Raw genomic sequence first — 14,200 nt, forward strand, 5'->3', positions numbered from 1 at the left:
CCAGATTTCAAGGTTATTCTTGATCTAAGACTCCTTGGGTGACTTAGATTCTCATATTTACACCAGTGCCTTATTGATTCTTAAATATTTAGAATAAGAATGAAAGTTCATTACAGAAATGAAGATAGTCCCATTTGGATACAAATTAATTGAATCAAAGAATTGGGCAAGGTTTCTGACTTAAATTTTAAAATATTCTATATCTTTTCAAGTTCAACTTGTACCTCAAGCAACAGTTTACAGGGCATAAGGCAGAGTTAGTGCTTAGACTCGTGCCTTCATTTAATTTAAACTGAAACTAAGTTAGAATGGCACATTTTTTGTGTTACAAGCAAATAAATACATAAAAGTTACATTAAAAGAATTGTATATCTGTTGGTAAACATTAGAATCTTAACATTTCAGAGCTGGAAAGAAATCTTCCATGGGAGAGCAAAGGGAATTTGCTGGCTTGACAGAATGCACTCTTAGCTTTCTATGGCTGTATATTAAAAGAAAACAAGCTATATGACATGAAACTATTTGAGAAATTTAGCTGGTGAGGGTTTGCTAAAAGAACACTAGAAGTTGCCAATTAGAAGAGAATGTTAATGGTTTGGGTAAAAGACATTAATTTAAATAAGGAAAGCTAAGCACATTTTTCTAACTTGAAAAAATGTATGGCTAAATCAACAAATTAATAAGACTTTGAGAAATAAAAATAAAAGCCCCAGTTAAATAACAATGTCAGTGACAACATGAATGAGAGAGATTATCAGACGACATTATAAACATGAGTGAAAAAGTTAAGATTTCTATTACGTAAAGAATCTTTTAAAATCTTATTTTACCGTTACCTGTGTAGTAATAGTACTAATTTTGTTTTATTACCGTAATCAAAATGTCATCAAAATATTTTCTTACTAGTTTAAAACAAAAATTATTAGTAATAGTAGACTATTAGACATCAGAATATAGGAAAATATGTCACAAAAATAACCTAGCAGCTTGACCTACCATTCTTTCATTCTGTAAAAGCAAATTTGTCAGAAAATGCCTCTACAGAAAAATTTAAAGGTTGCAACATTACCAAAAAGAGATAATAATCTCTATTTTCTCAAAATGGCTTTATTTTTTTGACAAGTTTAAATAATAAGAAACCAAAATGTACTGTGTATACTTTACTGTTTTTAAAAATGGGAAAGCACTCCTTAATGTTTTTTTGTTTTGTTGCTGTTAAGTTTTTAATGGAAAGTAAAATGGTGAGCCAGTTCTTGGATCTTGGATAATACTTGATCTAGAGTTCTTTTATGTTAAGTGAGTTAAATTTTTTATATATATAATTTAGCTAGAAATTGTATTTTTTGCAGCACATTTAAAGCTATAAAACAACACTCCTTGCAGAACCTTAATTTTGGTTACTTAAAACAAGCAAACAAATATTCCCTTAAATTTGGGTGTACATGGGCTTCCCTGGTGGCGCAGTGGTTGAGAGTCCGCCTGCCGATGCAGGGGACACGGGTTCATGCCCCGGTCCGGGAATCCCACATGCCGTGGAGCGGCTGGGCCCGTGAGCCACGGCCACTGAGCCTGCTTGTCCGGAGCCTGTGCTCCGCAACGGGAGAGGCCACAACAGTGAGAGGCCCGCGTACCGAGGAAAAAAAAAAAAAATTGGGGTGTACATGACTCTCTGTTTCCTTTAATTATTCAAAATATAGAGTTTGGGTTATTTGGTGTTTTGTTTTTCGCACCCCATGTAGGCCTTATCTTTCTTCCATACCCATTATACTGTTCATACTAGGGTTTATAACAGACCATAACTTCAAGGTAATTTTTACCTATTCCCATGGGAAGGAGAATATTTAGTCACTTGGAGAGGGATTTTATATCATAAAGCCTAAGACCTCAGGCTCTGGTACCAGACAGGCTGGATTTGAATCATTTACTATCATGTTTTAACTCGTTTGACCTTATAAGTCATCTCTCTAAGCCCCTGTTTTCTCATTTGTAAAATAAGAATTGTAATGCTATAAGGTAGGTTTATGAGGATTAAAGGAAATAATATATGTTAAGTGATCTGAATAGTGCCCAGTACATAGTAAGCATTCAATAAATGTTATCTGCTAAATGCTAATCATCACAACATACATTGTTCACTACCACAGTCTTTTCTAAAACTAACTTTTTAAGTTTTAAAAAATAATTTTATAATTATATTGACTAAATCGCATATTGAGAATAGTTTACAGATTGTTTTAAGTAATTACTGTTTTTAAGATTTTCTTATAATTTTATCACTAGTGAGTTGGTGCATACCACTTATCAAACTATTGTATCTGGCTGTTTGTCACTCAGCTCTCAGCCAGAGTTCTGCAAGCAGATTAAACCTATAATCCTCTGAGGCATCTATTATGTGTAATGAATTAGCATCTCTTCCATGCATCCAGCATGATACTAGTTACATACCATTTTGGAGAGAATTAAGAAAACAGTCACCGAAATAATTTTCTGTGTTCTATGATTCAGACGAGGACTCCCAGTTAAGAAAGGCTGTGAGACTAGACTGGCAACTTGAGGGTAGGACCATATTGTTTTCATCTTTGTGTCCCCAGTGCCTGGGGCATAGTAGGCACTCAGTAAATGTTTATGAATTAATGACTGTTACCTTTTATTCCAAATTAGATTTAACTTTAAAAGTTAAAGCCCAGTTTCAAAAGGAGACAGATTCTATCGAAGGAGGCAAGACCTTGAGACAACGTATGCCCTTCAAGGTGGAGAGGTGATTTAATAGTTTTAAGAACATTATAGGGCTTCCCTGGTGGCGCAGTGGTTAAGAATCCACCTGCCAGTGCAGGGGTCATGGGTTCGAGCCCCGGTCCGGGAAGATCCCACGTGCCGCGGAGCAACCAAGCCCACGCGCCACAACTATTGAGCCTATGCTCTAGAGTCCGTGAGCCACAACTACTGAGCCCACGTGCCACAACTACTGAAGCCCACACACCTAGAGCCCATGCTCTGCAACAAGAGGTGCCACCACAATGAGAAGCCCGCGAACTGTAATGAAGAGTAGCCCCCGCTCGCCACAACTAGAGAAAACCCACACATAGCAACGAAGACCCAACGCAGCCAAAAATTAAATAAATAAAAAAATTTATTTTAAAAATTAAAAAAAAAAAAATAACATCATAAAAAGAGGCAATATAGGCAGACAGCCGGAGTGGTTTGGCAAGTAGATAAAAGGGAGGATTCCTGGCCTACATTGAGAATGTGTTTTATTCAGACAAGTAGGCAATCACTGTTAAGGAGGTGAATTAACAGGTAATGAGGCCTCAACTTACTGTGTGCCACCCTTTATTAAGCTCCCATGAATACGTGAGTTAGTACTTTTTCATTTTGTTTCAGTGGTCCATCTGTCCTTGCATTAATATCACTTGCAACCAGGTGGCAAATCCTGACCTCTGCCCCCTCAATTCCCTTCTAAACACAAGAGACCTGAGGTTTATTTTCAAACGAAGTGAGCTAGAGAGATTCCACATCTGGAGATAACGATAAAGAAGGGTCGGGGTAAGGCTCAAGGTTGAAACCTAGAATTATGTGAAAGCCTACAAACTAAATGGTGAAGTCATTCCCTGACCTTCACCTGCTCTGGTCCAAGCCCGGACAGATACAAGACAGTAAATTGGGCTCCAGAAGTGGTGAACAGCCCAAGAGCATATAGACCTGTTTCAGGGTTTCATGATGAAATTACACAGTGAAAAAGCCAGCATACCTTCCAGTGGTTCTACAGAGAAGACTACAGTCAGCAAGCCTCCTTCTGTAAGAGCTTCCAAGTAGGTATTTACTGCCTCAGTCTTAAATATAAAAACCCTGGACATTTGAGGAAAGCTTCCAAATTGAGACAGAAATAATAACATAGAAGAAACAGACAATGAAGGGAGCAGAAGAAAAACGTCAGTAGAATCAAGATATCCTTACAGAAAAGAGCATTTTATTGAACAATGAGACATAAATAGAATGCTATAAAAGTAAAAACAGGAGCTTTTGGAAATGAAAACTGTAATAGAAGGATTGAAAGGGAAAGTTAAGAAATCTAGAAAGTAAAATAACAAAGAGAGGGACAACAGTGGAGACAAATAAGAAAACTAGAGTATTCATCCAGAAAGTGTAACATCTTAAATAATGGCTTTAGAAATATATACTAGAGAAAATGGAAGAGAAGACAGTATCTAAGGAATAATACAATCAATATTGCCAAAGTGAAAGGGATTTCTATATTAAAAGTTTCATCCCTTTCACTAGAAAACACCAGGGAAAAAGAGAAGATTCTGAAATGATTTAGAGAGGAAAGAATTAGTTTCCATACAAGAAATAGGAATCAGAATGGTATTGAACTCTTCAGTAGCAACAACTGAATTACATATTGCCTTTAAAGAGCTGATGGAAAATTGTTTTAAACACAAAATTCTATGCTTAGCCACACTGTCAATCACGTGTCAGGCTAAATAAATGCATTTTTCAGTCCTGCCTCGAAAAACTTACCTCCCGTCTACCCCTACTCAGGAAGTTACCAAGGATGTGTTCCACTAAATGATGAAGTAAACCAAGAACAAGGAAGTGTGGGATCCAGTAAATGGGGTCTAACACCAGAAAGAAGAAAAGAAAATCCTAGGGACGAGCTGTATGTTAGGTGTAGTGGGCGTCTAGTCTAGACTGGACTAGGAGGAGGAGGAAAGGCTCCAAGAAGTAAATATCTGGGAAGAAATCAATTACCTGAATGTTTGAACATTAAGTGACAAGTGACATTGAAAAAGGTGTTATAGATCTTTTGGTACATTTATGAAGAATTAGCTATTGTTAATTTATAAAAAATGAAGCAAGTGAGAAAAGAGGAAAGTAATATTTGCCAGAAAAATTTAAAGTTACATATGGAGGAAAATGTAATTCTAGTATCCAGCCTGGCTCAGCAGTAAGTAGTATTTAAATAGTCATCATAGGGACTTCCCTGGTGGGCCAGCGGTTAAGTGCTTCCACTGCAGGGGGTGTGGGTTCAATCCCTGGTGGGGGAGCTAAGATCCCACATGCCTTGTGGCCAAAAAACCAAAACATAAAACAGAAGCAATATTGTAACAAATTCAATAAAGACTTTAAAAATGGTCCACATCAAGAAAAAAAAATAGTCGTCATAATTTGAACATTGAATTTTGGTTTAATAAAATTTCTAAAATTTTATTTTCATAAAATTTATAAAAATTATAATAGAAGGAGATAAATACCAGAAGATACTAAAGTACTAAAAAACTGAGAGTAGTTGCCTCTGGGAAGCAGGACGGGTGTGGAAGAGAGATAGGGCAGGAGGTTTTATTTTTAGAGTAAGCTTTTTATTGCTAGGTACAAGACTTTCTAAATTATGAGCATACACTGCTTTGATTACAAAATTGATTTTTTATAATAAAATAAAGATATGACATCAGTACCCAGAAGAACCAGAGAGATCTAGATTGGCCACAGTCCTGAAGAACTGGGGGATTTATCATATCTATCAGGACTGTTAACTAATGAGATCATGCTTATAATTTTGGTCTACACAGGGCTTTTACTTTCCTCTCATTTGGTTATCTTGACAACCTATGAGTATAGTAGGGCTCAGAGATTAATAACTAGCCTTCTTCTAAGCTTGTAAGTGATGAAGTTGTGACTCATACCAGCCCTTCCAACCCCAAGCCCAGGAATTTGGGCATGGTGAGGCACGGGAGCAGTATGAGAACCACTTTTCGAGGATGATGGTGGGAGGCCACTGTGGCCTAGTTGCAGGAACAAATCAGCAGACTAGTGATAGAAGCATCAACTCAGAGGAGCCTCGGCTATAAGCCTGGTGGGACTGAACCGCTTGCAGATGGGGCTAAACACATATGTGGGGGAATTGTGGGCCAGCTGGAGATTTAAATACCTGGGTACATCACCACTCAGACTGCTTCAGAGCACTTCACCAGAGAACAGAGGGCTTTGTACTGAGCGGGCCATTCTTTCCTGAATAGGCAAGTATTCCAATATCAGTTATTTGACTTTTTCAGCTGCCCATAGTAAGGAACTCCTTCCTAATGTTGGGAAATTCCTCACTGTGTAGGTCTTCACAGAAGGCAGAGCCCACCTCCCAGTGTAAAAACCTAAAAGGTCGGATACTTGCTTTCTCAGCCTTCTCTGTGTTTAGGGCTTCAGCACATGACCTAGGCTTTTTCAGTCCAGAGCTGATGGCACAGAGAATCGGGGACTGTAGAGAATTCTTTCTGGAAGCAGGGTAGGAGCAGCAACACCAACACCTAGTGGAAAAGGAGAGAAGTCAATGACAGTGGTACCAGTGATGGCATTCACTGTCCAGGAGTGGTTTTGGCCACGGTCCCAAGGCTGCACAAGGTACTCACTGGACTGTTTCTGTGGTGTAGTACTCACTTGCAGCCTTCCTTTGTTGTTTGTTTTCTGAGCCTAATCTCCAACTTTCCCAGCAGCTCTGTACTGACAGTATCCTTTCAAATAAATTCTGTTTCTGCTTAAGCCAACCAGAGTTGTTTTCTGTGGTTGCAGCTTAGAAGCCTAGTTCATAACAGTACCTATATTAAAAAGACTAGTGTATAAAATTCCAAAATAGAAGACTAGGTTGGAAGAGCCTCAAAAGAAGGACCAGGTGTTTGATCACTGACTTTGCACAATGACCTTAGCATACGCTGTGTAAGCAGCTCTGAAAATGTGAGAACAGTGAGAATATACTATTGATTCATAATTTTTTTTTAATAAAAATCCACTCTTTAGGAGAACTACAGGTTTTCTCATGAACTTTAACAACCCACAGGCCTACAGTAAGAACTTCTGTTTCCATGTCATAAATACCATTGACCTCAGAACAAAATAGCCCAGAATTAACACCAACATCTACATGCATATTCCAGTCCAGGACATTTTACAGTAATATGCTTTAAACAGATTTATTTTTTCATATTGATCAAAACTATTTTTCAATCTTTGGAATATGAAATTTATAACTTTAGTTCCAAAATAGCCTCTGAAATTCATTGTCCATATTTTTAGGCATAATACATGTGATTATATTTTATTGGATTAAAAATCTAATAGAGAAACAACTGAAAGCAATGACCTAATTTTTTCCCTTAGCAACTTGGTCAGATTCCAAGAGTGTGTGACTTGAAACGAATGCAAAATAGCAAAGACTAACTGTCCCCACTCTAATCCATTCCTCCCTCCTCCCATTGTCCCCATGTTGACACTCTTCCTTCTGTCTCCGTTTGGTTGAGCTGACAGTTCATTTTGCTTCTGTCTGTAGTTATTTCCTCTTCAGCAGATTAGTCTGGATATACTTCCTAGAGAACAATGGAACTAAGTTAAAGACCATTATCAACAGATCAGAGTAGTAAATATAGGTTTCAGTTAAATATGTGACATAGATGAATTAATCTCAGTTTCAGGAATGGCAGCTCAAAAGACTCAAGTTACACATCTCTAATCACAATAAAATTTAGCTTACAAAACTTACTCAAAATTGTAACATGTAATATTTAAAATATTTAATTGCACATTTTATTTTAGAACTTAAACCGTTTTTCATATAAACTATAAACTCTTCACATCTGACCCTCTACTCACACTTTTCTTTAGTTTTGTAATATCTTTGACTTTGTTCACTAAATGTTCAAATTCTACCCTTGTCTTTAAGACCAAACTCACATGCTACTTCCCTTGTTTGGTCTTAGGCATTACAAATTAAAAGTATTTTCTGCTTCTTGCAAACTTCTAAAACACTTTGATTATTCTTTTAGGTTTTTACATCTTCTGACTTATTTTGAAATTAACCTATATAACTGTTTCGTTTCGTCTACCAACTAGTATCAACTATATTCTTTAAAGATAAGATCAAAATCTGGGTCATCTTTGAATCACCCAAAAAACCTAGCACAGGGCTTTGCTCCTGGTAGACTCTCAGTTATATATTTTGAATTATGTTTAGAACCTATGAAAACTGAGTAACTTTTTCTTTTAAAAGGGGGGAGGGGTATAATGTTTAACCCGAGAAGTTGCAAATAAAATGAAAGCAGGGAGCCTCAATCGAGATAAATATGACGTATTGTTTATAAAAGTAAATTTAGATGTGGTCCAAATGATGTATAACTCTGTACTGTAAAACGCAGTTTTAAGTTAAATTTCAAGTAAAATTGTCTCATCAGCTCTTTGCTTTGTTGGTCCATTGATATGAAATAGAATATCAATTGAATTTAGAATATTCTTGGAAGCCAGTCAAGGCTATTAATTTTTTGAAGCCAAAAAAGTTTAATCCAAGTATAATCTTACCTTTTGTGCTAATTATAATTTAGATCAAAGAATTAATTATGTATCTAAAATCTCACTAATAAAAACATATTTACAGTAATAATGCAAATATAATTCAAAACGTTAAAGTAACTTGGAAATTCTTATTCTAAATTAGGCTTCTTTTTACTTCTTATTTATCCTGTTTTTTTGTTTTGTTTTGTTTTTGCGGTACGCGAAAAATGGCCCATAGAACTTTCCCTATGGTACGCAGGCCTCTCACTGTTGTGGCCTCTCCCGTTGCGGAGCACAGGCTCCGGACGCGCAGCCTCAGCGGCCATGGCTCACGGGCCCAGCCGCTCCACGGCATGTGGGATCCTCCCGGACCGGGGCACAAACCCATGTCCCCTGCATCAGCAGGCGGACTCTCAACCACTGCGCCACCAGGGAAGCCCTATCCTGTTTTATTAAAAGAAAATAAAATTGTAAAGGAGTTGCCATTTTCTTGTCTATTGAAAGTAGAGTGTTTATTCACCCTTATTTTATATACTTAGAAGACAGTGAGTGTAAATATTATGGCTTGTTATATGACTTTTTGAATGTAAATGTAATATACACCAGGCACTTTACAGTCATAGCAAGTGTTATTTTAAAATACATACAGTTTATTTGAAGTCTATCAAATGTCTGTTCCTCTTTATTTAAAATTATGCAGAGTTTAATTAGAAGCCTTTTCTCAACACTAAGCGCAACCTTTTTTCTGTAATACTGAAATTCCAAGGATGCCACAGTGAAGGGAAATGAAATAGAGGAAGATTGGTTTGGTTTATTTCCCCCAACCCAAATTGTGTGTTTATTATAGTCAATGTCTAAGCAATTGGATTTAATTTGAATTTTATAGATATTAATCAGATAGAAGATGAAATGCTATACTCAGGTCAGTATGGATATGAACACAAAACTTTGAACAACTGTACTACTTCTCTGAGATAAGAAAGAGCTGAGCATTTATATTATTTAAAGAGTATGTTGAATTCTGCCCACTTGGAGGTAGCAGATAGCATCTGCAGTGTATTCTGAAACAGAGATACTTGATTTCAGGTTAACTTTTTTTTTTTTTTTTTTTTTTGGCGGTACGCGGGCCTCTCACTATTGTGGCCTCTCCTGTTGCGGAGCACAGGCTCCGTACGCGCAGGCTCAGCGACTGTGGCTCACGGGCCCAGCCGCTCCGCGGCATGTGGGATCTTCCCGGATCGGGGCACGAACCCGTGTCCCCTGCATCGGCAGGCGGACTCTCAACCACTGCGCCACCAGGGAAGCCCAGGTTAACATTTTTTGAACACTGTTGCTATACAAGGTGCAGTGCCAGGGAGAAGAGAATTACAGTTTTCAAATGCCACTGTGTACCTAGCAGGCACTTCAAATATGCTGTGCCCAAATTTAATGGTATTTTATAAACAACATTAGATGAGGTTAGATCTATGTTCTAATCCTGCCTCTGCCACATACTAACCATATAAATTCTGTCTGGGTTCCTCAGCTTGAGCTCGTTTATTCCTCTTCATAGAAGTACAGGCACCAAGCACAGTGCCTGGCTCACAGTTGGGCTTTAACAAATGGTTTTAAAACTGGATTACATTAACTCTTAAGTAGACAATTTCTAAAGATAAGAATTGAGTTATTTTCCTTACACATAATTTGACAGTACAGTTCCAAGTCTCCGAGGTCTAAAAAAATTACCAGATTCAGACTTTTTTTAAAGCAATGATGCAATTGCAAGAAACATCCAATGTTAGATGGCAAAACAGAGCCATTCCAAAAAATGGTCCATAGAACTTTCCCTATGGTGGTGGGCTATTTGGTGTATACTCCCATTTTGCTTTGATTCAGTTATAGTTCCCTTTTCTCTTAGAAACACTAAGAAAAACGGCCTAAATTGTGGCCTTTTCCTAAAGCCCCAACTTATTTTTATTTTTCTGACTCTGCCATCGTCAGATTTTGACCTTCCTCTTATACCTTCTATTGCCAAGGAGTGCAGAAACTAATGCAGTGTAAGATGCAGGTTATACCAGTACAAGGAAAATGGGATTGGGAGAGGGCATTATTAGTGAGTTAGGAGGGGAAATGACAGGAGGAAGAACCTCTGTATTATACAAGTATCCTGGCTTTTCAAACTCAGTGTTGACATACATAGTTGACGTTTCTGCCTTAAAACCAAATATTGCACTTAACTCCTAAAATATCCAGAGTAGAAGGACTCTGCCCAGATACAAGTATTCTGTCTACTTCTGGTTTTAAAAGTGGCTGCAGGAAACTATTGCAGGAATTAAGATAGATTAAATGTTTTAGCTATTACAGTGTGCAAAACATTGAGCTTTTTGTGTAAGACCTCCCTTAATCTTTACAATAGCTCATATGGTAGCTGCTATCATCCTGCCTGTTTTAGAGATGAGATGAGTAACTTACATTGTTACTTCCCCAAGGCCACTTCTATTGATCAAAAGATGGACTTCAAAACAAGAATTTACCGACCACCAACTCTATATGCAGTAGCTAAGCTTCCTATATACTTTGGTTTTTTGGCCGCCCCAAGCAGCATGCCAGATCTTAGTTCCCCAACAAGGGATCAAATCCGTGCCCCCTGCAGTAGAAGGGCGGAATCCTAACCACTGGACGGCCAGGGAATTCCCTATACTTCGTACTTTTAAAAAGTTTATAGACAGTGTGTTTGGTAACAGTCATAAGTAAACCATTCCTTGTAACAACTTTAAATTTGAATGAATTTATTTCAAAAGCAGTGTATGCTCATTGTTGAAAAAGGGAATCGTACAGAAACATAGCCTAAAGTGTATTTTCACCTATTACCACTCCTTTCCCCAAATCCTTATTGATGACATGATTTGAACAGTTTGAGTTTCCTTGCAAACCTTTGCATGTGTATGAGTGTGTGTGTGTATTTCACATGCATATCTTGTTCTGTTGTAATATAATAGTACCATACTATACATGTTATCCTGTGTCTCGCTTTTTTACATACTTAATAAACTTTGGGAAAATTATGTTGTTACATAATAGTTACTTTATTTTAATAACTGTATTCTTGTTTGTTTCTAAAAATGCAAGGATGCCCTGGTTGGATATTCAGATAATAAAAATAATACAAAAGGTGTTGAAGAACCTTCAGAATCACTACTCAGTGAAAAACACTTAACAAATAGTACCTTTTTATAAATATCTCCTGAAGACTGAATCTGAGTTTGGAGTGTTAATTTATGAGCCTGCTAAAACATTCAGTGAATATAAACTGACTAGAAAGTTCTTCCATCCAGCTGTTTTTTCATATATGTAGATGAAAAGGAGTATCAATTCCTATTATAAATTAACATGGGCTAGCCTCACTAAATATGTCTCCACGAAGGGGGTAGCTTTGATATATTAAAAGACTTTGAGCTCTGGTTTTGTTCTCTCCACTGAAACATGCCTCATACTTAGCACTGATGTGTCCATAAGACTTTGAATAAATGTTTTTACATGTCAAAGTACTTGAAGGTGAAATATCCACACATCTGAAAGTCATGCCAGAAAACTGAAAACACTATTTGCACAGTTACATGGCTTTGTTTTTAACCATGTTCCTCTTCAACAATAATAGACCCCTGAAGTGGGTTTGTTTTAATACTAAGTTTTCACTGTCAGTGTTCCTTCCTAATGAAGTTTACATTAAAGAACAATGCTGGAACTTCCCTGGTGGTCCCGTGGTTAAGACTCCGGGCTTCCACTGCAGGGGGTGAGGGTTCAACCCCTGGTCGGGAAACTAAGATCCCACATGCCGTGTGGCACGGCCAAAAAAAGAAAAAAAAAAAACAATGGTGAATTTTGGAACCTGATTCACTAAACTATTTCTAGAAAATACGTGGGCATCACCTTGGTTTTCTAAACCTTGATATCTGTCTGAGCTTGTATCTAATTATGAGAGGTTCAGAAATGTATGATTAAATAATTTCTTTGTTATTTTTATGCCTCATTGTAAATTCTAGATTGATAGTTTTTTGTTTATAAGTGTAAAGAAAAATATTAAGTATCTAAAGTCTTCAGTGGTGTGAACTCCCCCTCCTAACCTAGTTAAATAGAAGGTAGCAAGTACTAAGTTAAATAGTAGATAGATACAGTGTTGTAAATCTGTTCATCATGATAGGTCTGTGAACCTGAGAGAACAGCAGCTGCCTGGGTTTTCAAGCAAATAAAGGTAACAATGGGACATTATGGGGGGAGGGAGGAATGTAACCTGTTGATTCAAATGGATCCTTGGTATAGAATTAGCACTGTGACTCCTATACTTTATTCACTTAGCAAACACTTATTGACCTCTTAACTGTATGCCAGACCCTGAGAGTAGAGAAATGAATAGGATAGTCCAGTGGTGAGTGCCAATAGGCAATTCCAGTGTCAGTGCCCTAATAGAGTAAAGCACTGAATGGTAGGGAGCACATAGGAAAAAGAGGAGCCTCAACCCTCAATATAGGGAGTTACGGAAGGAGAGACAGGGAAGGAGGGACAGTATCAAGAAGAACTATACAAGAACTTTACAGGGAAGTGACCTGGAGAATGAAAGGAGTTAAGTAAATAAAGGTTGGAGATAAAGAGGCACATATCAGGCAGAAGGAACTGCAGGTAGCAAGGCCTAGAGATAAATGAGAGCAAGGCACTTTTGGCTGGTGGGAAGGGGAGGGGTTGCAGAGATAAGAGAGGTATGGGATGGAGAAATGAGGCTATAGCAGCCGGCAGGGCTGTGTAATGAAGAACTTGGTATACCATGCTGAGACTTTTGGCCTTATCCTGAGCCTGTGGCCTGATTAAATTTACATTTCTGAACGCTCTCTTTGGTTGCAGCATGCAGAGACCATAAGAAATGTTCCAGAAATAGTGTTTTTATTTTAAATGCATACGTTCTTTAAGCAGGTAAAATCCATTAATTACGCATCAAAAAGTACTAATTCTTTTTAAAAAGTTCCTTACTCTATTTATTCATTTATTTAGTAGAATTTTTTGAGCACCTATTTTTTTTGCCAGGCACTGTGTAAGCTCTAGCTCACGTTATCCTCTGTGGTAGGTATTATCTCCATCTTACAGATAAACTGAGGCTTGAATATATTGTCACCTGGGTTTACAACTAGAAAGTGTTAAGGCCTAAATTTGAATCCTGGCTTTTCCAACTCCAGAGCTACTCTTTCCCATTTGAGGGGGAGAGGGAATATGATCTCTGTAAGAAGAAATCATCTGTGAGGTACACTGTTTCAAAGGGAGAACACGATTATATTGAAGAGATAAAAACCAGTAGATATCAAAAAGTTTTCTGAAAGTCATAATTACATCGGCTCTACCCCAAGAGCTTTGGACTTTTCCTTTATTATGATAATGGAATTAAGGATACTAGCTTACTGTTTTGTTACTAGTGGGAAAATGGTTTAAGAATAATAAACATGGTATAGATATAAATGGGTATTTTTTGTTTTTAGATAAAGAGGCATACACTTCTGAGTTTTTCACGTAATAAGTACTAGGATTATTTTTATGTAGCATTTTAATAAATGATCTGTGAGAGAAAAGTGCACATTTAGGTTGTCACTGACCCTTTCTGTTCCCTTTATGATCTTTGACTTGCTCTGCTGTCTTAAGATTATGCTCCCTTCCTACCCTCTCCTACCCCCGCAAATCCCCATACTTGCTTTTGAATTAGAATACACCAGAACGGTGGGGGCCCTCTTCAGGGGAACTTAATTATAGTAATAGCTGCCATTTATTTAATGTTTATCGTATGTTAATGTACTAGATGCTGTGTGTATATTTTCTTATTTAATCCTCAAAATAACCTGATGAGGGAGATTTTTAGGATTAGGAAACATTTTTC

The 14,200-nt window shown here is 37.4% G+C and overlaps 1 protein-coding gene across 3 annotated transcripts in view; it reads left to right on the forward strand.

Annotated features, from left to right (window-relative positions):
• Positions 1–14,200, forward strand: part of BTBD7 (BTB domain containing 7) — an 80,903-nt gene that overhangs the window by 32,150 nt on the left and 34,553 nt on the right. Inside the window, exon 4 of one of the 3 annotated variants that reach the window (XM_067727126.1) lies at positions 2,662–11,351. The exons of the other annotated variants lie outside the window; for them this stretch is intronic. Coding sequence (XP_067583227.1) covers positions 2,662–2,762 — 101 coding nt within the window. The 3' untranslated portion in view covers positions 2,763–11,351. Of the gene's footprint in view, positions 1–2,661; positions 11,352–14,200 lie in introns of those variants that run through there. 3 annotated transcript variants of the gene reach the window in all.

The sequence above is a fragment of the Pseudorca crassidens genome, chromosome 1, assembly GCF_039906515.1.
Source record: "Pseudorca crassidens isolate mPseCra1 chromosome 1, mPseCra1.hap1, whole genome shotgun sequence".
Lineage (NCBI taxonomy): Eukaryota > Metazoa > Chordata > Mammalia > Artiodactyla > Delphinidae > Pseudorca > Pseudorca crassidens.